The 25,258-nt window shown below is 37.5% G+C and overlaps 1 protein-coding gene across 1 annotated transcript in view; it reads left to right on the forward strand.

Annotated features, from left to right (window-relative positions):
- Positions 1-25,258, forward strand: part of SLC35F1 (solute carrier family 35 member F1) — a 391,743-nt gene that overhangs the window by 330,806 nt on the left and 35,679 nt on the right. Inside the window, exon 4 of the mRNA XM_063098127.1 lies at positions 19,958-20,117. Within this exon, the coding sequence (XP_062954197.1) occupies positions 19,958-20,117 (160 nt within the window). The remainder of the gene's footprint in view (positions 1-19,957; positions 20,118-25,258) is intronic.

Below are 25,258 nucleotides of genomic sequence, written 5' to 3' on the forward strand. Positions count from 1 at the left end.
CAAGAAGATGGAAAGATATTCCATGCTCTTGGATTGGAAGAATCAACATAGTGAAAATGTCCATACTACCCAAAGTGATATACAAATTCAATGCAATCCCCATCAAAATTCCAAAGACATTTTTCTCAGAAATGGAAAAAACTATTCAGACATTTATATGGAACAATAAAAGACCACGAATAGCCAAAGCTATGCTCAGCAAAAAAAATAAAGCTGGAGGCATAACACTACCTGACTTTAAGCTATACTACAAAGCTATAATAACCAAAACAGTATGGTACTGGCATAAAAACAGACACACTGACCAATGGAATAGAATAGAGAATCCAGAAATCAACCCACACACTTACTGCCATCTGATCTTTGACAAAGGCACCAAACCTATTCACTGGGGAAGGGACTGCCTCTTCAGCAAGTGGTGCTGGGATAACTGGATATCGATATCCATACCTCTCACCGTATACTAAAATCAACTCAAAATGGATTAAGGATTTAAATATACACCCTGAGACAATAAAACTTCTTAAAGAAAACATAGGGGAAACACTTCAGGAAATAGGACTGGGCACAGACTTCATGAATACGACCCCAAAAGCACGGGCAACCAAAGGAAAAATAAACAAATGGGATTATATCAAACTAAAAAGCTTCTGCACAGCAAAAGAAACAATTAAAAGAGTTAAAAGACAACCAACAGAGTGGGAGAAAATATTTGCAAAATATACATCTGACAAAGGATTAATATCCAGAATATATAAGGAACTCAAACAACTTTACAAGAAGAAAACAAGCAACCCAATTAAAAAATGGGCAAAAGAGCTAAGTAGGCATTTCTCTAAGGAAGATATCCAAATGGCCAACAGACATATGAAAAAATGCTCAACATCACTCAGCATCCGGGAAATGCAAATCAAAACCACATTGAGATACCATCTAACCCCAGTTAGGATGGCTAAAATCCAAAAGACTATGAACGATAAATGCTGGCGAGGCTGCGGAGAAAAAGGAACTCTCATACATTGTTGGTGGGACTGCAAAATGGTGCAGCCTCTATGGAAAATGGTATGGAGGTTCCTTAAACAATTGCAAATAGATCTACCATACGACCCAGCCATCCCACTGTTGGGAATATACCCAGAGGAATGGAAATCATCAAGTCGAAGGTATACCTGTTCCCCAATGTTCATCGCAGCACTCTTTACAATAGCCAAGAGTTGGAACCAGCCCAAATGCCCATCATCAGATGAGTGGATACGGAAAATGTGGTACATCTACACAATGGAATACTACTCAGCTATAAAAACGAATGAAATACTGCCATTTGCAACAACATGGATGGACCTTGAGAGAATTATATTAAGTGAAACAAGTCAGGCACAGAAAGAGAAATACCACATGTTCTCACTTATTGGAGGGAGCTAAAAATTAATATATAAATTCACACACACACATACACACATACACACACAAACCGGGGGGCGGGGAGGAAGAAGATATAACAACCACAATTATTTGAAGTTGATACAACAAACAAACAGAAAGGACATTGTTGGGGGGGAGGGGGGGAGGGGGGAGGGAGGGAGGTTTTGGTGATGGGGAGCATTAATCAGCTACAATGTATATCGACAAAATAAAATTAAAAAAAAAAAAAAAAAAAAAGAAAGCCATCACTAAAAACAGACGATTCTAATTCTCATACACTTTGTTTTATAACCTACACTTTCTTTAATATAAAAAATGCAGAGAAACACTCCTAACCAGTGATCATTTTTCAGTAACCTTGAGTTTTCTCTCTCTCTTAGAGTGCTCTCAATATAAGAGAGTGCCCAGCCTGCTAGACTGAGTGGAGGCTGACCCAGTGTGGACAACAGTTAGCTGTTTCAATACATGCATACACTGCATGTATTCCTATACAGTTTCATTCCTATATAGTTTCTACTCCACCTGGACCTTGATTACCTAAGCTCATTTTGTGTAAGGAGATTTGCCGACCTGGATCACATTCTGGCTCTGATATTTCCTACAAGGTGACTTCGAGAGTTACCTACTATCTTTAGACCTCCTTTTCCTCGACTGTAAAATGGGAAAAATAACCTATCACTGAGCCTGGCATATAGGAGACACTCAATGTGAATTCCTTGTTTTCTATTTTCGTAATCTGGCTTGCTGATAAGCAGAGCTTGTTCTTAAAGCTGATTGAAGCTCCAATGACACCCGAGGATGCTCACACAGGAGGAAGATGTGCTTTCACCTGAGGCAGATTTCCCTGAAATGGAGCTAGAGAGCTTGTGTCTAATTATCTAGGTATCTTCCGGTCACCTGGATTTCTAGGTACTTGTCCCAGATTTTCAGTGCATGGGAGTGTCTTTTTTTTTTTTTTTTTTTTTCCTTTCTTCGTTTTTTTTCTTTTTGCCTTTGAGAGTTGAAGCCAAAAAAAGTAAAGAGAATATGCTTGAGCAACTAGGAAGATCTGACGTCTGGCACTAGGGAACATATAAAATTCACACATTTAAATCCTCATCAGTAGAAAGAGAAAAAAAGGAGTTCGGTGGAAATCTTTTTCTAGATCCTGAAAATAGGACATTTCCTGGAAAACGATTGTCAGATAGTTAGCACAAGGATACATTTTATTAGTTTGGATCTCCAGGGCAACATGGTAGAAACATGGCTTCATCCTACATGAATATTTTAAGACAGTAAAACCTAAACATTAAGTCTTAAGTTATGAGATTTGGGAGGGAGTATGAATAAAATAGCCTTGGGAGGGGAAAAATCAGAGGGGGCAGGTGTACAGGGGGCAGTAGTTGTCTACCAGGCAAGTCTGTTCCAGATGAAAGATACCATTTTCTGATATTATACTCCTGGTTGGATTTTCAAATGCCTCCTGCATGGCTACATTATCTAGGCCACAGAATTAAAGTGGTTTTTGATAGCATGTGAATGTGCATGTCCCAAATGATATCCTCCTCTTTTCAGCTAGACTGTCAGCCTAAAAAGGACTTTTGTGTGTGTGTGTGACTGAAGTTCATCTTTTTAAAGATCCTTCCTTGTTAACACTTCAGTTTTACTCACCGAAGATGAATTTATAATACACGTCACTTTTAGAAACAAGAAAGAATTGCCAATTAGAAGCAGAGGAAAGGAGAGTAGAGAAATGTTCTCTTTCCTGGAATCATCTACCAGTTGCCTCAGGTTTATTCTCTGACAGCTGGGCCATGTGAGGGGAGCTTTTTCCCTGTGAATAGCCAGAGGGAGGCATTAATGAGGAGCTGAAGGCTGGCAAAGTAGTCTCTTTGGGGCAGAGAGCATTTGAAAGAGGGATGAGGGCACCTCATTATGCTCTACTGGAATGAGAGCAGTTGGTTTTGGGGGTTCTTCTTTTTTACAATTTTTAAATAAACCATCAGCTTCCCTAGAGAAAGATTAATATGACTCTTGTAGATTTTTACACTCTCATAACATGTGTTTTATATATTGTGAATGTAGTATGTGCTCAAGAGAGGAAAGAAAGGAAATTTGGAAACCACAGAGAATCAGTGCCATGGGGTTGTGCAGATTCAGTTATCCCATTCAAAGATAACCATTGTTAAGGTTTATTCTTATAGATTCTGATTTTCTCCTTCCAGAGATTTTTCTGAGTAATTTTGTGATATCTAGATCCTTAATCAAGAAACGAACTTTTACGTGAATATATGTCACCTACACCAAGCATGGTATAGAGGGAATGTAGAGAGACTTTTTCTGTTCTCTGCACAATACCACCTAGGTCAGGGAAGGCTTCCATTCCCTTCCAAAAGCTGACAGAATAGAAACCTCTCTTCCTTATTTCCTTACTTGCTCTACGCCAGAGGGGGATATAGCTAATTTAGTATCCAATAGGGAACTTTACCACTTGGTGGGGTTATGATGCCTTAAAATAAAACAAAAAGGAGGAAAAAAATCTCCAGAGTGCTTCATTTCTCCCTGCTTTACAGATTGGTAAAGGCTATCTCTTGCTGGAAAGACCCCTGAGACAGGGTCCAAGACCAAATGATCATTTCCTCCAGTATTATAACTGCCTAAGGAAATGTAGGCAAAGTTAAAATCTGAGTGAGAGATAGGAGGCAACACTGCCTCTCCAATCCAGGTCTGACATTAACACAGATGATGTTTGATCTCCATTTGGTTCCTTGAGTCTTTTGGGTGAACCATGTGAAATTGCCAGTATTCAACCAATTTGACCTACAGAACTGTCATTTTTAAATGGATCAAGCTGTTTTTTCCACCCGTTAGATCCTAGAGGAGAGAGAAGTGATTGGAACCACAAATATCCAACATTAAAGAAGAAAACAGTATATGTAGCAAGTTAGACACAAAAAAACAGACTCTATGTAGATATTTATGAGAATGGAAATATAATACTATACTCAGCTTTTTTGAAGATAGTTAAGGGCCATAAACTGAAGATAAAAAGGAAGCCATGCTGGGTTTTTAGATCTGTAAGTACAAAATGGGCACACTATGGAGATTTTCTGAAATGCTTGTTCTTAACTCGGATGGCAGTCCTCCCATCTCAGTTACCTAGATGTCCTTGTCATTATCCACACTACAGACCATTTCGGCCAGAAAACATAAGATAGTGTGACATACTAACTTTATGATGCTCAGATTTCTTTTCATCTGTTAAAGTAACTCTTTAACAGGGGTAAAATCTAAGTTACAAATTTGATCTTTTAGAAGAAATCACATTTATGGAAAGAAGTAACCTACTGGCTTTTTCCTGCACCTCTGGGCAAAGCTACTCTTTTTTTTTTATTATTGAAACATATTGCTGATACATATTTGTGGGGTACAGAGCTGAATATACATATCAATACATGTATACAATGTCTGATAATCAAATCAGGGTAATTAGCATATTCATCATTACAAAACTTAATCATTTCTTTGTGATGCGGACATTCGATCTCTGTTCTAGCTGTTTGATAACATGCAGTAAAATATTTTTTATAATTGAAGCATAATTGATCATACATATCTTTGGGGTACAGTATTGACTATCATTATTTGTGTTCAATATGTGATGATCAAATCATTATTTCTAGCATATTTATTATTACAAATCATAGCTATTCGTTGTGCCCCTTGCCCAATTTCTCCCTAACCCCCCTCCCTCCCCATTTCCCACCTCTATTAACCATAGATTTGTTCTCCCCTTCTGAAAGGTCAGCGTATTATTATGGACTTTTCCTTCTTTCTTTCTTTCTTCCTGTCTTTCTTTCTTTCTTTCTTAGCACCCACATGTGAGAGAGGACATGCAGTATTTCTCTTTCTGTGCCTGGTTTATTTAACTTAACATAATTTTCTCCAAGCTCATCCATGTTGTTGCAAATGGTAGAATTTCATTCTTTTTTATGGCTGAGTAGGATTCTATTGTGTGTATACGCCACATTTTCTTTATCCAGTCATCCACCAATGGACATTTAGGTTGGTTCCATATCTTGGCTATTGTAAATAGAGCTGCAATGAACATGGGAGTGCAGGTATCCCTTCAACATGATGACTTCCATTCCTTTGGGTATACCCTCAGCAGCAGGATTGCTGGATCCTATGGCAGATCTATCTGCAGTTGTTGAGAAATCTCCATACTCTCTTCCATAACAGCTGCACTAATTGGCAGTCCCACCAACAGTGTAGAGAGTTCCCCTTTCCCTACATTCTCGCCAGTATTTGTTATTCTCAGTCTTAATAAGGGCCAATCTAAGTGAGGTGATATGATATCTCAATGTGGTTTTAATGTACATTTCCCTGATGATTAGTGATGTTGAGCATTTTTTCATGTACCTGTTGGCCATTTGTATGTCTTCCTTTGAAAAATGTCCATTCAGCTCATTTGCCCATATTTCATTGAATTACTTGGTTTTATACTGTGAAGTTGTTTGAGTTCCTTATATATTCTGTGTATTAATACCTTGTCAGATGTGTAGTTTGCAAATATTTTCTTTCATTCTGTAGGTTGTCTTTCCACTATTGAATGTTTCCTTTGCTGTGCAGAAGCTTTTGAGTTTGATATAAATCCCATTTGTTTATTTTTTGCTTTGTTGCTTGTGCTTTTGAGGTCTTATTCATAAAGTCTTTGCCCAATCCTACCTCTTGGAGGGTTTCCACTGTATTTACTTTTAGTAGTTTTATTGTTTCAGGTCTTATACTTAAAGCTTTAATCCGTTTTGAGTTGATTTTGGTATATGGCAAGAACTATAGGTCTAGTTTCATTCTTCTGCATATGGATGTCCAATTTCCCCAAGACCATTTATTGAAAAGGGAGTCTTTCCCCAATATATGTTCTTTTTGCCTTTGTCAAGATCAATGGGCTGTAAGTGTATGGATTGATTTCCAGGTTCTCTATTCTGTTCCACTGGTCCAAGTGTCTCTTTTTATACCAGTATCATGATGTATTGGTTGCTATAGCTTTGTAATACAATTTGAAGTCAGGTAGTATTATGCTTCTGTCTTTACTGATTTTTTTGTTTTTGCTCAGGATTGCTTTTGCTATCCAGGATCTTTTGTTGCTCCATATGGATGTTAGGATTGTTTTTCTATTTGTGTGAAGAATTTAATTGGTATTTTGATGGAGATTGCACTGAATCTGTATATTGTTTTGGTTAGTGTGGATATTTTCACAATGTTAATTCTTCTAATCCAAGAGCATGGAATGTCTTTTCACCTTTTTGTGCCTTCTTTAATTTCTTTTGTAGTTCTTGTTGTAGAGATCTTTCACCCCTTTGGTTAAGTTGATTCCTAGGTTTTTTTTTTTTTTTTTTTTTTTTGGTGACTACTGTAAATGAGCTTGCTTTGTTGATTTCCTGCTAGTTTGTTATTTGAGTATAAAAATGCTACTGATTTTGGGGTGCTGATTTTTGTATCCTGCAACATTACTGAAATTGTTAATCAGCTCTAAGGGTTTTTTGGTAGTCTTTAAGTTTTTCTCTATATAGGATCATGTCATCTGCAAACAGGGACAGTTTGACTTCATCTTTTCCAATCTGGATGCCCTTTCTTTCTTTCCCTTGTCTGATTGCTCTGGCTACTACTTCTAATACTGTGTCAAATAGGAATGGTGCAAGTGGGTATTCTTGTCTTATTCCTATTCAGGATGAATGTTGTTTATGAGTTCTATTGTGTTGAGATACTTTCCTTCTATACTTTAAATTTGCTGAGAGCCTTTATCATTAAAGGAAATTGAATGTTGTCAAATGGTTTTTCTGCATCTATTGAGATAATCATGCGGTTTTTGTCCTTGATTTTGTTGATGTGGTGTATCACATATATTGGTTTGTGTATGTTGAACCATCCTTGCATCCCTTGGCTGAATCCCATTTGTTCATGGTATATAATTTTTTTGATGTGTTGCTATATTCTGATTGCTAATATTTTGTTGAGGATTTTTGCACTGTGTTCATCAGAGATATTGATCTGTAGTTCTTTTGTTGTGGTGGTGATTTTGTCTGGTTTTGGTATCAGAGTGATGCTGGCATCATAGAATGAGTTTAGGAGAGTGGCCTCTGTTTCAATTTTTTGGAATTGTTCGAAGAGTATTGGCATTAGTTCCTCTTTAAAGGTTTGATAGAATTCAACTGTAAAGCCATCTGGTCCTGGGCTTTTCTTTGTTGGGAGATTGCTGGTTATTGCTTCAATCTCACTGCTTGCTATAGGTCTGTTCAGGTTTTCTGTTTCTCCTTGGTTCAATCTTGGTAGTTTGTATGTGTCCAGTCCAGAAATTTCTCCATTTCTTCCAGGTTTTCATATTTGTTGGTATATAGTTGTTTATAATAGTCTTAAATGATTCCTTGCATTTCTGTGGCATCTGTTGTAATAACTCCATTTTCATTATTTGGGTCTTCTCTCTTCTTTTTGTCATTAACATAACTAATGGTTTGTCTATTTTATTTATCTTTTCATAAAACCAGATTTTTGTTTCATTGATCTTTTCTATCATTTTTAGAGTTCTCTATTTCATTTAGTTCTGCTCTGTTCTTAATTATTTCTTTCCATCTACAACTTTTAGGATCGGACTGTTATTGTTTTTCTAGTTCTTTGAGATGCAGCATTAGGTTGTTCATTTGAAGTCATTCTGTTCTTTTGATGTAAGCCTTTATTGCAATAAACTTCCCTCTTAGTACTGCTTTTGTAGTATTCCACAGGTTTCAGTATGAAGCATCTTTATTTTTGTTAGTTTCAAGAAATTTTTTGATTTCCTGTTTAACTTCTTAGACCTGTAGGTCATTCAGGAGCCTGTTGTTTAATTTCCATGTACTTATATAGTTGCCAGAGTTTTGCTTGTTATTGATTTCCAGTTTTAATCCTTGTGGTCTGAAAAAACACTTGAAATGATTTCAATTTTTAAAAATTTGCTGAGACTTGATTTGTGACCTAACATGCAATATATCAGGGAGAATATCCCATGTGCTAATGAGAAAAATGTATATTCTGTAGTCATTTGATGAAAAGTTCTGTAGATATCTGCCAGGTCCAGTTGACCTAAGGTGTAGTTTAAATCCCGTGTTTCTCTGTTGATTTGTTGCCTAGATGATCTGTCCAGTACTGAGAGAGAAAAGTTCAGGTCCCCCACTATTATCTTGTTGGGGTCTATCTCTTTCTTTAGGTCTAATAGGGCTTGTTTTATATGTCTAGGTGCTCCAGTGTTGGGTGCATACATATTTATGACTGTTATGTCTTCTTTCTGGATAGACCCTTTTTTCATTATATTTTGCCTTCTTTGTCTCTTTTTGTGGTTTTTGGTTTAAAGTCTATTTTATCTGATGTAAGAATAGCTGCTCCTGCTCAGTTTTGGTTTCCATTTTTGTGGTATATCTTTTTCCATCTTTTCACTTTTAGTCTGTGTGTGTGTTTGCAGGTGAGGTGAGTCTCTTGAAGACAGAATATACTTGGGTCTAGCTTTTTAATCCTATCAGTCTATGTCTTTTGAATGCAAAGTTTAATCCATTTACACTTAGGATTGTTAGTGACAGGTAATTTCTTACTCCTGCCATTTTATTGCTTTTTGTTTAGATGTTTTAAATCTTTTGTTCCTTTCTTTCCCTTTTATTGTTCATCTTCAACGTTTGCTGTTTTTTGAGTTGGTAAGATTTAATTTCTTTCTCTTTCTCATTTGCATTTTTTTCTATGTGGGTTTTGTTCTTTTCTGTTTATTCATGAATGTGAATTGTTTTTCACATTCCAGATGCAGGATTGCCTTGAGAATTTCTTGCAGGGCTGATCATGTTGTAGTGAACTCCTGCAGTTTTTGTTTGTCTGGGAAATAGACTATTTCTCCTTCATTTCTGAAGGATAGCCTTCCTGAATATAGTATTCATGGCTGGAAAGCTTTTTCTTTTAGTATTTTGAATATATCATCCCATTTTGTACTTGCCTATAGAGTTTCCATTGAGAAGTCTGCTGTTAGGCTGATGGGGGCTCCCTTATAGGTGATTTGACACTTTTGCTGCTTTTAGAATTCTCTCTTTGTCTTTCGACTTTGTGAGTTTGACTATAATGTCTCTCAAAGAGGATCTTTTTGCATTTAATCTGTTTGGGGATCTTTGAGTTTTCTGGATCTGAAGATCCATTTCTCTCCCTATATCTGGGAAGTTTTCCATTATTATTTCATTGAATAGTTTTTCAATGCCTTTTCCTTTCTCCTCCCTTTCTGGAATACCCATGATTCAGATGTTAGTGTGCTTCAAATTGTCTGCCATCTCCCTTAGATTTTCTTCATTTTTTAAAAAATTCTTTTTTCCTTTTTTTTTTTTGTTTGCTTGAGTTATTTTGAAAAGACTGTCTTTGAGATCTGAAATTCTTTCTTCTGCTTGCTCTAACTTGCTGCTTAATCTCTCAGTTGTGTTTTTTCTTTTGTTGAATGAATCCTTCAGTTCCAGGAGTTCTGCTACATTCTTTTTAAAGGTATTAATTTGTTGATAAAATTCCTCCTTCATATTCTGGTTATTTTTTTCTTGTTTCATTGTGTTTTCTTATTGAATCTTCTCTAATCTCTGAGTCTTCTTAATATCATTGCTCAGAATTCCTTTTCAGCTATTTCAAGGGTTTCCTCCTCTATGGGGTCTGGTACTTAAGAATTCCTGCATTCCTTTTGTAATGTCATGTTTTCTTGCTTATTTGTATTTGTAGTATCTCTACATTGATGTCTGGTCATCTGGTAGAGCAGTTATTTCTTCTATTACTCTGGAGTGGGCTCTGAAGGGAAAGACTTCCTCCTCTTTTACTGGCTCTGCTGGTGTCTCTCCTTGATCAATGTAGTTGAGTGTGTAGCAGGCTGACTGCAGGGTGGTCCTGGCTACTGTTATGGCAGTTAGCCATCCTTGCAGTGGCAGTAGCTGTGGCAATGGCTGTGATGGATCATGTACACAGAAGCAGTGTTTGGGGCACTCCTATGGGAGTCTCTCTTGTCCTCTGCATGGGCAGTGGACAGGCTGCCCAGGGCTTTTACCTGGGTCACCAGTCATGAGAGGCTACCTTCAAATCATTGTTAATTATAGATGCCTAGCTTGACTCTACACCCTCAAAACTTATTTTTCCTATCTGGCTGTTTTGTGTTCATTAACCAACATTTCCCTATCCCCTTCTCCTTCCCCCTTCCTGTCTCTAGTAACCATGGGTCTGCTTCTTTTTAAAATGAAATAAATTTTGTTTATACTTCAGATTAATTTGGTGAAACTGCATAATCACCTCAAAAAAAACTAACAATAGGCTAAAATATAACAAATAATTTAAGTGCTATGTGGCTATATTTTCTGTTTTGATTAATACAAACAAAAACTCTCTTTCTTGTTTATCTAACATTGATATCACAGTGCCCTTTTTGAAAAATATAATGAATAACTGAATTTCCAGAAATTATAATAGATGCAGATATTCAAATTTAAAATTTCATTTGAAGTTCTATAAGAGATTGGAGAAGGACACAGATTTGCCCCCAAACACTTCATTTAACATTTGTCAATGAGATAAGGAATGTTGTAAATGCTCTTTGCAATTTCTAGTGATTTTCTTTAAGTTGAGAAAGGGGTTAAAAACTGAAAAATATTACAGTAAATTTCATCTGGAAGAAAAAACAGAATTGCTAAGATAATTTTGAGAACAATGAATAATGAAAACCAATTTGCCTTAGAAGACATTAAAAATGCATTGTAAAGCTATAGCAGTTAAAGCAATTTGATACTGTTAATAGTATGGTACATAAAATGACCCTAAAACAGATCTTAATATATATGAAATATACTGTGAAGAAAATATTACAGACTAACAAGAAACAGACAGATGCCACAAATATAGTGAGAAAGGTATAATTAGGTATTAACTTAATCTCATGCAACAAAATATTGCAGATGAAATACAGTTTTCAATGTTAAAAAAAGAATCATAAATAACTAAAAGAATATATAGGTGACTACTTAGCTAATTTTGGAAAAGAGAAGAATTTTCTAAAACTGAGTTTAAATAATTAAACCCCTCTAAAAAAAAAATTGTAAACAAGGTTTTTTTTAAAAAAAAGCTATAAAAATGTTTTTAACAAATATGAAAAGATATTAGTCTTAATATATAAAGATATTTTGGGACCAGCCCCGTGCTCACTTGGGAGAGTGCGGCGCTGGTAGTACTGAGGCCATGGGTTTGGATCCTATATAGAGATGGCTGATGTGCTCACTGGCTGAGTGTGGTGCGGCCCACACCATACCAAGGGTTGTGATCCCCTTATCGGTCAGGAAAGAAAATATATATATATATATATATACACACATACATATATATATATAAAGATATTTTATATATCAGTAATAATACTAATACTTAAGTGAAAAAAATAAACGTAAAACATGCATGAATAGCTATTGCTTAAAAGAAATACAGATAATCAGTATAAAATGAAGATTAAAAAGGTTTTGCTTCATTAGTAATCACATAACTTAAATTTAAAACAATAATGAAATTTCATATTTGACATAAATTGACAATTTTTAAAAAGATAGTGCACAGATCGGTAAGAATAAAGTAAGATTGGAACATTCATACCTGAAATTGCACAAATAAATAGCTACTAACTTTCTGGAAAAAAAATTTGGCAGCTTATTATAAATATAAAAGTTTATCATCTTGAAACCTATAATTTCATGTCTAGGAATCTATCTTAAGGAAATTTTCAAAGTTATAGGCAGAGATTTATGTATAAGTATGTTCTTTGAAGCATCTTTTATAATTAAAAAGAACTGGGAATAAATAAAATGTTCAAAAATAGAAAAATGATTAAAATAGCACTTTATTAAAATACTGACAAATACCCAATTTAAGAATAGGCAAAGGATTCGAATATACATTTTTTCAAAGAAGATATAAAAATGGCCAATAAACATATTCAAAGATGCTCAATATCATTAGTCATTAGAAAAGTGCAAATCAAAATGATGAGATACCATTTCAAATCCACTGGGATGGCTAAGATCTAAAAAATAAACAGATAATAAATGTTGACAAGGATGCTGAGGAATTAGAATCCTTGTACATTGCTAGTGTTATTACAAAATGGTGTAGCCTTTTTAGAAAATAGTTTGGTCGTTCCTCAAAATGTTAAACAGAGCATTACCACATGACCCAGCAAGTTCACTTCTCAGTGTCTACTCAAATAAATGAAACAAATATGTTCCTCACAAGAGCTTGTTTGTAAATGTTCATTGAAATATTATTCATAATAGCCAAAAGTGGAAACAGCCCAAATGTTCTTCAGCTGAAGAATGGATAAGTAAAAGGAGGTGTATCAATACAATACAATATTATTTGACAATAAAAAGGAATGAGATACTGATACATGCTCCAGCATGGACGAACCATGAAAACATTGTGCTAAGTGAAAGAAGCTAGTCACACGGAGCCATATAATGTCTGATTCCATCTATATGAAATAACCAGAATAGGTAAATCCAGAGACAGAAAGTAGATTAGTGGTTTCCAGAAACTGTGGGGAGGGAGGAATGTGGAGTGACTGCTGCTAGGCACTGGGTTTCTTTTTGGGACAGGGAAAATGTTCTGAAATTACACAGTGGTGGCAGCTGTGCAACTGTATGAGTACACAAAAAAACCACTTAAATGCACACCTTAAAAGAGTGAATTTTATGGTATGATAATAATGTGATAAAATGATGTGATAAATATCTAATGATGTGATAAAATATATTACAGGTTTAGGATTTTTTAAAGGTATTTTTTAAAAAAACAGGAGAAAACTGTCCATTGTGTGTCTTTATCCCAGACTGGGAGTCCCAAGAGTGCAGGGACAATTTCACCTACTTTATCGCAGAGCCTGGCTGTGCCCTTATAAAGTAGCTATGCAACAAAAATTTCATAAATAAGTGAACGTAGTACCTACTCACAGAATTATGATTTTCTTGAGGGAAGAAATAGTGTCTCATTCATCTGTGTATTTCTCCACTATCTCCATTTAAAACCTGGGACTTAGTAGATGCTCAATAAATGTTAGCTGAATGAAGAACGAACTAGCTTTACTCTTCCTCTAGTTCTGCAGCCCCCATGACTTTCTCACTTGCCATTCCACTAATTTTATTTAACCTATTTTTCATACAAAATATTAATTTTATCCCTTTAACTTTAGTTATGTCTATCTGTGCCTTAATCTGTGAAAATATTTAGTTGATGTGTGTCTATGTCTCTATAATGTCCTTGTGAGTATAACTTGAATGGCAAAACTCTGAAAGTTGAGGCCACCTGGCACCTGGATGATCATGATGACACAACATTTTTGACTTACACAGAATTTCATTGCTTGAACACGACCATAACATTATAAGGTTGTTATAGTTAAATGCAGTTGTGCTACATGGCTCTCAAAATTGATGCAAAGTGATTGAATAAGAAAAATAATATAAATCCTGTCCTGTGACATATCTCATAATCACACAAAGCCCAATAACCTCACCGGTGGTGTGATATCACAGCATCCCTGTCAATGTCATACTTGGATTACATTCACTCTAAAAGCATCTAGACCAGAGGTCTCCTCTGGTACTGGTTAATGAAGGAATTCGGTTTTATTAGACTTATTCTTAGTCCATAAAAATGCGCTGATTACAAAATGATCCCAAATCTCCCACATATGTTCTTGGATTTGGGCTTGTTGAAAATTTATCAGCATACAGAAACTTCTTTATTCAAAACCATACTCTTTAGATATTTGTGCAGATAGACATGCATACACATGATAATATTCAACACATGTGCTTTGTAGAAAATGTAGACAATTTAAGTCAGATTTCACAGCGCCAGAGTAACAGGGGGCAGGTGAGCCGGATTTGGGGCCAATGCTAGGCCCTGGGTATGGGGCAGGCTGAGTCTAGGTAGAAGGGGAGGGCACTGCACTGCCCTTCCTTCTACAATGTAGAGCCATGGGCTCGGCGGTGGGAAGGAGGGGACTTGGGAGGAAAGAGCCAGAAAACCAAAGAGGGCAGGGCTCCCATGGGCAGTGGGAGTGTCTCCTCCTGGGGTGAAGCAGGACCCTGCTGACCCAGCGGACTTCCTCTATCTGCTTCTCCTAGCCCTCCTCAGCCCACCCCACTGGGGCTGGGGAGTCCCAGTATTTGCCCTGTGGAAGACCCTAAGCCCCTGGTAGGGCTGCTAAGTATAGCCAGCCCTCCACACCCACCCCATGCAACTGCTCCAGGGCCTGTGACTTTCTCTGCATCCCAGACATAGCATTGTGAACTCACATGGACGAAAGACTTGAAAAACATTCCACAAAACCAGGATACCACTGGGGATACCCACCAACTCTAAGGAGGCTTGGCAGTCTGTGAAAGTGCATTTCACTGACACGTGGAAATGTACATCTTCATGAAACTGCGCACTGCCTGGAGAGTACAGTGACCATGTCGGGAGGCAGGCGTTATGAATGAACATACTTTCAGAAGCTGGGAGTCTGAGAAGTGTTGGCAAATGGAGCTATCATCCAAAGGAAGAGAGAAGCTTGAGTGGATGTTAATTCACAGGAAGGGAGGGATGGTGTGTGTGTGTAGGAGAGGGCATAACCAAGTGTGATTAAAGACTGCAGGGAAGGATACAGTGGTAAGATGGTCAGAGACTGGCTGAAGTGGAAAAGTAAAAGGGAGAGGGAGAGAGAGGAAAGTTAAATGACGCTGCAATCCTCCTGTATACAATCCTCCTATATGCCGATAACTTTAATGTCATTTAATGTTGACTGTCTTCTGTTGTCCTAGAAGCAATATCAACACAGACCATTTTTATTTAAATAACTTCTGGAAGCTGCACTTGAACTCTGACCTAGCAGTCCAGAGACTAGTATTTTAGCCCCAATTCTAACACTCATCAGGGCCATGCCACCCTGAATGCACTCGATCTTGTCTAACTAACACTACCTGGCTTTACTCTTGAACCCTCAGTTTCCTTATTTATAAAATGGTACAGTCAGAACTCCCTTAAAGGACTGTTATGAGGATTAAGTAAAAAATAACGTAACTGTTTTACAAACTCTAAGTGTAAACTTAATGCAACTTATGCCAGTGTTATTTAAAACCACAAGATTCAAATAATAGCCCTGGTACTGTCACCATGATGATGTGATTGCCCCAGCCATCGGGCATGGTGTGCCTCAGTCTCTCTACCAGTAAAATCATGGAGCAGGATCATAGACCTCTCTGGCATGCATTGTGTGAGGATTAACGATATAAGAAGAGTAAAATTATTTTACATCCTTAGAAAAAAAGATGTTACATGGATGTAAATATAAATGTAACGGTAACAAGCACTTTTTTTTCCAAAGTGTTTTTAATATTCTTTGAGCTTTGTAGAGCATAAGATGGTTATAAAATAACATTCATTTGTTTATTTTTTTTGGTATTAATATTTTATCATTTCCTTTTGGATAACGAAATGTATGCAAAGGAAATTAAATCTCCTAAACAGATTAATGACAGAATCAGAAGTGGTTTTTGTTTTTTTTCTTTTTTCTAACAGTCTCGGTGTTAGTCTTCTCATTTTTATTACTCTAACAGCCACTTTGCTAAGGAATTAAGCTACAAGAAAACTATTGGAAAATTATTTTGTCACTATGTTTTATGCTATATGACCACAGGGGAAAGGCTGGCAGCAAAAATCACCAAAAAATAATAGCGTGTTTACTAACAGCAGCTGCCAAACTATTTCCTGTAGTTACAGATGAGGTGGTGAGACCTCCAGCTGTAGCAGTTAAATGTTCCTGTCATTTACCATCATTAAAATATTGTTCGAAAAAACCGTTATGATGTAACTACTCCTGATACCAATAATTTATGTGACCTTGAGCTCATCATTTCACCTTTTGGCACTTGTGAGTCCCTAACTTTTATTTATTTATTTATTTATTTTGGATTTGAACTTTATTTTTTTTTTGCAGAAAAAATCATTTTTATTTTATTGGTGGTACATTTTATTTTATTCATGGGGTACAAAGCTGACTGTCACCACTTGTGCCCAAGATATGATGGCCAGATCAATACTACCACATATTGTGATTATTTCACGTGTCCCCCACCCAGTTAATCCCCGACCTCCCTCTCCCCTTCCCCCACCCCACCCTGCAACCCTAGGTATGTTCTCTCCCTCTGCAAGTCCAACTCACCACTGTGGTCTTTCTTTCCTTCCTTCTTTCTCTCTTAGCTCTCACTTATGAGTGAGGACTTAACGGTGTTTTTCCCTCTGTGCCTGGCTTACTTCACTCAACATAATTTTCTCCAATCTCATCCATGTTTCTGCCAAAGGGGTCTCTGTGATCCTAACGGTGAGATACTGCCCTCCGGGGCCATTTGTAAGTGTATAGAGTGTCTTAAAGGTCAGGGTCCAACAATGTTAAGTGCCCTGCAGAGGGCGGTTTTGCAAAATGAAGAATCATCTCACCCAAAATGCCAGTAGCAAACGTGATTATCTCTCAGTCCATTCATTAATCCACTCAGCCACCAATTATTGAGTCCCCACTGTATGTTGAGCACCAAGCTTCCGTGACTCAGATGTCCCAAAAACCCTGGCTTGATTGTATCTTTATTTCCATTCTCTTTTTCTAAAAGTCTTCCCTTACCCACAGGACCTCCTGACACTTACAAAGAAGGATTTTTCAACTGAAACCATTAAGGGAATAGATCCCAGGACTCATCAAGTGCTTTGGGGTTTTTAATGACACTGAGAACCAAAGAGGCTCACTTCAGCCTTCCCCCAAAATTGGGTGATGGCATAGTTTGCCCTTGATAATTCAGGAATGGAGGCCTTCAGCTCCACTGACCCAGGGCTTCCAGCCAGATCATGAAATCCCAGTTGTGGAACATGTGGCTAAATATTTCAACTTGATTCAATCATTTTTAATTTTAAAAACAAAACATCAACTATTTTATGCCCAGTGAACAGTTTTCACTGACAAACTGAAATTTCCTAATATTCTTAAATGGCATCTGAGGCCAATTGTAAAGCCTTCCTTAGAACATATCACCACATCAAGTAGGATCATTAACTTACATTGCTAATTAACTGTTCAGAGACCAACTGTGTGCTGTAGCATAATCCTACCTGCCACCACCCCCTACACATAGCTCCAGGAGTGCTGCGACCTCCAGGCTTAGCCCCCAACCATCATAGTGCTACTTAGCATTCACATGGTCCTTCCTCACCTCATCATCTCATAGCAACTCTGGGGACAGCTTACTATTCTGAGCACTTGTTTCATTTTGCAAAGAAGACTCATGCACAGAGAAGCACCAGGCTCTGCGTAGGTCCCAAAAAGCTTTGGGAATAGAGGGAATTTTTTTTTTTAATTTTATTGGTTATGCATATGCACGGGGTACAAAGCTGACCATTATCACTTGTGCCCAAGATGTGATGGTGAGATCAATACTATCAGCATGCCCAGTACCTCAAATTGTGATTTTATTCCCTGTGTTCCACACCCAATTAATCCCTGGCATCCTTTCCCTTCCCCCCAACCCCACTCCACAGCTCTAGGTATGCTCTCTCTGTTGGAGGGAACTCTGAGTGCTGTTTACAGTGCCAACAAGCCAGTCTGACTCTAACATTCAAGGGTTCTTTGAGAATACGCAAACCTTTTTCAGGCTTTAATGAATCTTGGAAACTCCATTCTGATGTTTCTGATCATTAAAAATCTTTGTATGTATTTGTTCAGTAACTATTACTGGATACTTCTCAGTGTTCTGGGTGATGGGAATAGAGTCCTGCCCTCATGGACATCCAGATGAGTGGGGAAATCAGACATTATGCCAATAAGTCCATATTAATTAGGTACTATTGCAATCGACACTACAAAGGAAAAGTAGAGGGCCTGACCTAGCCTGGGGATCCAAGAGGCTTTCTTGAGAAGACAACATATAAGTGAAGGAAAGGGGGACAGGAAGTTCAAGAATTAGAATAGAGCATTACAGAAGTAGGAGGATGCATGAGTGAAGGCCCTGAGGCAGGAAGGAAGGGTTTGTTCCAGGTAGGAGATGATGCTAGCTCAGTCTAGGTGGCAGAAGTGGGAGAGGTATTTAGAAGACAGAACTGACAGAACTGGGTAAGAAGAATTTAGAAGATGAGATTTGAGAGATATTTAGAAGATATTTGAGTGACATTTAGAAGATGGAATTGACAGAACTTTGTGATCATTAGGACGTAGACAGTGAGAGTGAAGGAGTGTTAGGGATCACTGTCTTATACTGGCTGCTGGGAGGTAGGGGCTACTTATTTAGGATTCTGTATTGGGCAATGGGACAAATCACAAGTTTCTCATTTGGTCCATAGAGTTTGAAGTCCCAGGGGACATTAGTTTGTCTAGTGAAGATGCTACTTTGGGAAGCATATCCAGGGGTCTTACCAGGGTGTAATAGAGACTGAACCAACTTATATGGTTATAAACCAGCATTGAGGGCCTCATAATTTACAAAATGCTTTCATATGTATTATCTCTGAGCTTCACACTAATCTTTGGGAAAAGCGGTAGGGTTGTTATATTCATTCTGCTAACAAGAAATTGATGCTTCCTGAGTTTGTGATTTGCCCAAGGTCACACAGCTGTAAGTAAGGATCTAGTTCTCAAATTCAGGTCTTCTGGCTCCTGGCACAGGGATCTTCACCACATTTTCTCTCTACCTGATTGGGGCAAACTCTCCGCCAATTCATGGAGATTCCATGTCAGATGGAATTTCACTATTCATGCAAAATATATAAAAAGTGAAAACAATGGTAATTTTTCTATACTCTGTTCAACCTTCTTTTTAAACTCATTTTTTTACAGTAGCATTTTTAAAGTATTTGTAAACTTTGAGACTAATATTTGTATTTGTATTTAGAGCAATATTTTTCTTTTAAGAGTGAGATGGCAAGGACAGCTTAAGTAACTTTTACTGATAGTGGGGAGACACTTGTCTGGGAGAAATTGGATTCAACTTTTACCTAAATTCTAATAATTTAGGATTATTCTTCTAAATTATTCAGGTGAGGCACCCTCCCTTCCCATGTCCAGATCTACTCCTAAACTATTGGGATGATCTAACATGGCTTGGCATATTCTCTCCATGCCTCAGGTTTTCCCATGGAGCTTACCATGTCTCTGAAGAAGATGGGAGGCTGAAGAGCCCCAAACACAGTAGGGGCAGGAGAACCTTTACCACCAGCCTGTCTTATTGAGTTGCCTTCTCCCCTTTCCCTCAAGGCTTCTGGGATGTTAACAATTAAGTGAAAAAATAAAGTTAACTTGCATTTATTTCAGAGTCTGTTTTAACTGCATCAATTCTGGGTCTACATAAAAACTCAGGTTCAGGAGAAATACATGGCTCTTTGAATGGAGCTAAATTATTTTTCTCTGTTACATGAAGAGCTTCCTCCTGAACCTTCTGTTGTTCTTTACCTTCTGCCCTCCCGATAGCTCCTGGACTGTTTTGTGATCCCAGTTGTGATTTTGCTCTCCTGGTTCTTCCTGCTGATCCGGTACAAGGCTGTGCATTTCATTGGCATTGTTGTCTGCATCCTGGGAATGGGCTGCATGGCAGGAGCGGATGTGCTCGTGGGAAGGCATCAGGGAGCAGGTGAGTCTTCAGGTGTTCACCAGGTAACTTACCTCTGCGGGGAAGGCCAAGTTAAGAAATGGAATGTTCGTGGTTGGGTGAAAACAAAGACCTTAAGAATCTGATCTTCCCAGTGTTTGTGCCCTATACATGTTAATTTCCTGTACATAAAACTGGCACATAGGAGGTGCTTAATACATGTTTCCCAAGTTAATGAAGGATGCAAAATGCAGCTTGTATGCCCTTTCTACATGAATTCAGGAACATTCAGACAGTGTTTGAAACTGAGTCAGCACCTACCTGGAGGGTGCTTTGGAGGCCAGAGCTGCCTGGCCCAGACATGTTGGTTAGAGGTGGCGGCAATGAGTCAATTCACTCCTGAACTATAAAGACCTTCCCTACGCTTCCTCCCCCCAACCATGTCTCTGCAAAGCCCAAAAAAGACAGATCTTTCAAACTACTGCATAAAGGTTGACTTATAGGCCTAAAAGTAGACATTTAAAGTTTGCAGACTAGATTAGGAACGCTCAGTATTTTTATGAGGGGGAGCTAAGTTTGCTCTCCTCATGCATTGCTTTTGGCTTGTTTATTTGTTTTGTGGGGAGGGGTTATTGGTATCAATCACAGCTTATAGACCCATAAGGTAAAGCTCCATAATTAACTCATGAAATTGCTATGAATCTGCAGAGGGCATCCTGATCCTAAGTGATTTGAAGCATTGCAGTTCTTTGAAATGTACCCAAATCCTTGTGCTCCTGGAACAGAATAAAATGACAACCTTTGCTAGCATCAAGAATGGGGTAGAAAGTACCCACTTTTCTATAGTTCTTGGAATTGCCCTTTCTTCTAGGAAATTAGACGATAGAAAGTCAAAACTGGGCATTTCTCTTTATGTGACTAGGTCGTATGAAATCTCTGAAATGATGTCATTTGTGCTGCACATAGAACTTTATGCTGAAAGGGAACTTATTCAGCACCTTTATGTTTGACATACGAGAACACCAAGATCCAGGGAAGCCAAGTGAGTTACCCAGGGTCACAGAGCTGACAGAGCAGGGACTGAATCCCAGGGCTCCTGGCCTCAGGGGCAGGCCTCCTTCCCTCTCCTGTGTTGCTGGGAGCTGGAGATACGACACAGAGCAAAAGAGCGACAGTCTCGGCCTCACACACCTGCAGCCTGCACAGCATTATCAGTCCCCACCTCAACAAACAGACTGAAAATACATACCCCAGTGTTTCCCAAATTCTCTTCTACGTAAGACTAGTTCCATGGCACATCAATAGACATCATATGAAAGGGCCAATTTTATGCTCTATACACATAGTGATCGTGATATGGATAATCTCTTTGGACAAATCAGATGGTATTTTTGCCTAACACGATGTGCCCAGTTATTCTGAAGTCACGATTTGATTATGCTTTCTCAGCTTTCCATGCATGGTGTAAACACAGACTAGGCAGAAGCACATACGACTGATTAGGAAAAGTCTGTCTTGCTGAATCCCCATCATCTTGCCTTCCAAAGTTAAGGAAGACAATTGTCCTGATAAATCTTAACATTTAAGCCTACAATATTAAGCTCGAATTGATTTCCCTAGATTGTATTCACTAATCCTGCAAAAAAATGCTTTCTTGCTTTCAAATGAAGTGTTAGCAAAGGAGTAGGACTATTTAAGAAAAAGAGAGTGAGTCCATATGAGAGCCTTTCCAGAGTGGTCAGTTTTAAAAAACAGTGTAGATGTGGCTAAAACATATGGAGTGCTATTTTTATCTGTGCGTGTAAATCTGTTTAAGGTCCACAGCACCATTGGTTTTGTGACATATGAAACACCAGTGTTAACAGAGTTAAACTTTTCCATTGAGGAGTACCTTCTGTGCTGTTGAAATGATGCCCAAGCACATGGCATGATGTTTGAAGGCCAGCCCAGATATAGGATCCAAGGGCTTATTTTACAAAATCATGACTGGATGTGCTGTACCTTTATAAAAATGTTAAGTAAGGTGCAATTTAAGCTATCATATAAAATGTTTTAAAAAAGAAAACAACATGTTGGCTTTGAGGTCAATGTAATCCTAAAACTGATGTGTGTCATTATCAAAAATATTCCATTTGTTTTCCCCTTTATGGTAGAGTTGGTTCAATTGCATTAATTAACCAGAGACATAAAACTTTTCTAAAATACTTCAAACATTCACCGGAATTAGAAATTCAATGTGATATAATCATCACCATGAAAAGAGCTTTCCACAGGAAAAGAGAACTTCGGACTTGATCCCTTTTACATTGTTTAATCCATGTTTCACCTTCACTTAGGATTTTGACAATTCTGGCCCCAAGCACATTGATTTTGACCTATTCAAATTTACTTTGACCTCATTACAATTGAAATCATTGCCTTAATTTTACCTTGTTAGCATGTTTCTTCATCTGCTATCCAGGAATTCCTCATTTTGATTGAAGCCTTGCTGAAGGAAACTTCTCAGATGGCATCAAGCACTCCAGATGCAAAATGTAAATGTCAGGGCACAGAATGATGTGCTAGGAATAATCTCACGATGAAGCTTGACCAGCAAGTTCACCCACTGTCAACAGAGCTGGAGAGGAGGTGTCCCAGTCCATGGCATGGCAGAGTTTGGCTTGGAGCCTGTGGAGTGGTGTCCACGGTGGGAAGGACACAAACAACACTGTTCTAATTCTGCATGTGTCATGATACAACTGGGCACCCACTATAGGAAACTTCCATGCCTTTGAGCTCACTTCCAAGGAAATGTCTTTTCCACACTTGTCAGTAGAGATCAGTGGGCCTAATAAGTGCATTCTCTCTCGGCCACCTCAACTCCATGTCAGCGTCACAGGCCTCCTGTGGGAGACCATCTCTGCATTTACTGGTGTGTGGGGGGGAACGGCATTTGATAAAAGTGGATCCTGAGAATATTACAGATGTTGGAGTGCATAAAAATGAATTAGTAAGGCCAGAGAGATACATCTCCATGACTCTTCTACTTTCCTGGGGAAATCTATAGAGATTAAAGGGAAGATTAGAAAGCAATAGGATTAAGATAAAACTCAATTAAAATAGCTCCTTTTTGTAAAATATATTTCTTGCCCTTCAAAATATCCTCTTTCTACCATAATACATTTTTTACATCTTACAGTTCATTTATTAAAAATGTTAGCTATCCATACAACAATTTTTTATTATTAGACATAATTTTATTTTTATTTCAAGGAAAAGAAAATATTTTTGAAGAGCCAGATAATTTAATACAATCAAGTAAAAGTGACATTTTTATTGAGCACCCACTGGTGCCAGGGACTTTCTCATACGTTATCTCATTTAGTCTTCCCGACTGTACAAAGAATTTTATTCTCATTTTTGCAGCTGAAGAAATCAAGTCTCAGAGAAGTTAAGAAACTTCTATAACGGCACATAATTACTAACTTGTGTGGCCCAGATCTGAAATCTAGCCAGTTTTCTTTCTACTATACCACTTAGTACTTACTTTTCTGTATTTGTGATTTCTATAAGAAATGTACAGTTGTTTTATCATAGTAAATTAGGGTGAACAGCTGTCCTGGATTGACTGGAACAGAGGGGTTTCCCCAGATGCAAGACTTTTAGTACTAAAACCGAGAGATTCCCAACAAGAGAGTTGGTCTCCCTATTTTCGACTTAAATGTATTCAATGGGATGTGTACATTTTCACCATTGCACTAATAGTCTTTCAACACTCCAGAATAGTATAACTCAGCATTTATTTCTTGACCTAGTTGTAAGTAGTGATTTTAAATAATTTTCCCTCTTCTCCTCCCACCACCACACGTACACAAATATTCCTCCAAACTGATGTTTCTGTACTTAAACGAAAATCTAATAAGGAAAATGAATTCTTGCAAAGCAATTATGACTGTGTTGATTAGAATCAGAGAGCAATCCAAAATGAGAAATGCCCAACCCAAAGAGAAAGGTGGTTATTCAAACAGAATGATTGATTCACTCTTTTTAATGAGAATTTAACAAATATTTAATAAGTGTCAGATACTATGCTAAGCATTTCACATGTATTAATTTATTTTATTCTGACAATAACCCCATTTTAAGACAAGGAAACTGAAGTACAGGCTCTATAGCTTGCCCAGTGCTACATAGCTGGTAAGTGGCAGAGATATGATTCTATCCAACTCTACTTGAATTGAAAGCTTTTGCCGTTCAAAACCTTTACCATAGGATGAATTAAAACCTTTCAGTCAGTTCAATGAATTTAGACATTGAGAACTTACAGTCTTTCAGGATCCACGCTAGGGACCACACAGAGTATAAAGCTGAATAAGTCACAGTCTGTGCCCTTCAACCCTACTAGTAAGGGTAAGACACACAAGTTACAAGTAACAGACATGGAGTGGAATACAGTGGGTGCCACAGACACCCACCTATGGTGTGAAGTTAAGAAGAGGAAGAGGAGTATCAAGTTGGATGGACATTTTATTATTTCAAATGTGTCCATTTATCAAAAATTTGCAAAACATCATTGCCCATTATGGTTTCATATACACATAAATGATAGATTTTCTGAGCAAAATTTTCCCCATGAACATTGCACGAAAAAACTAGCACCACCCTACTGCATTAACAGTGCATAAAATACAAAGTAATATATTGTAATTTCCAGGTAACTAGATACAAATTTTACATACGAAATATTAGGTGTAGTACTTTCTTATACTTCTTTTATCAAACACTTCATTATATAATATGGTTGGGTAAAATCATGTTGTGGTCAATTTAATTATATGTAATCAACTAAATTTTCTTATATGTTATATGTATATGTATCCACTTTCAAAAGATTTAAAAACTGAAAATTATAATTACCAGTGAAATTATAATAATATTTAATCTTTTTGTCACTGATAACAGAAAATCCTTCTGAACTTGTGATTACGCAGAATTATTATCAGTAATTATCACTGAACTGGTGAAGACTCAAAGTACTAGTGTGTAGATTTCTTATAGTAAAGGCTGGTTAACAAAATGGGCCATAACTATACAAATGGGGAGTTTGAAAAACATTAGTGAGACTATTCACTGAACCAGTGTATCTTCTTTTTGGACTTTTAAAAGATAGGTTGATGTTCCTCTAATTTCTATTAAAATATTTC

The sequence above is a fragment of the Cynocephalus volans genome, chromosome 5 (assembly GCF_027409185.1).
Source record: "Cynocephalus volans isolate mCynVol1 chromosome 5, mCynVol1.pri, whole genome shotgun sequence".
In the NCBI taxonomy this organism is placed as follows: Eukaryota; Metazoa; Chordata; class Mammalia; order Dermoptera; family Cynocephalidae; genus Cynocephalus; species Cynocephalus volans.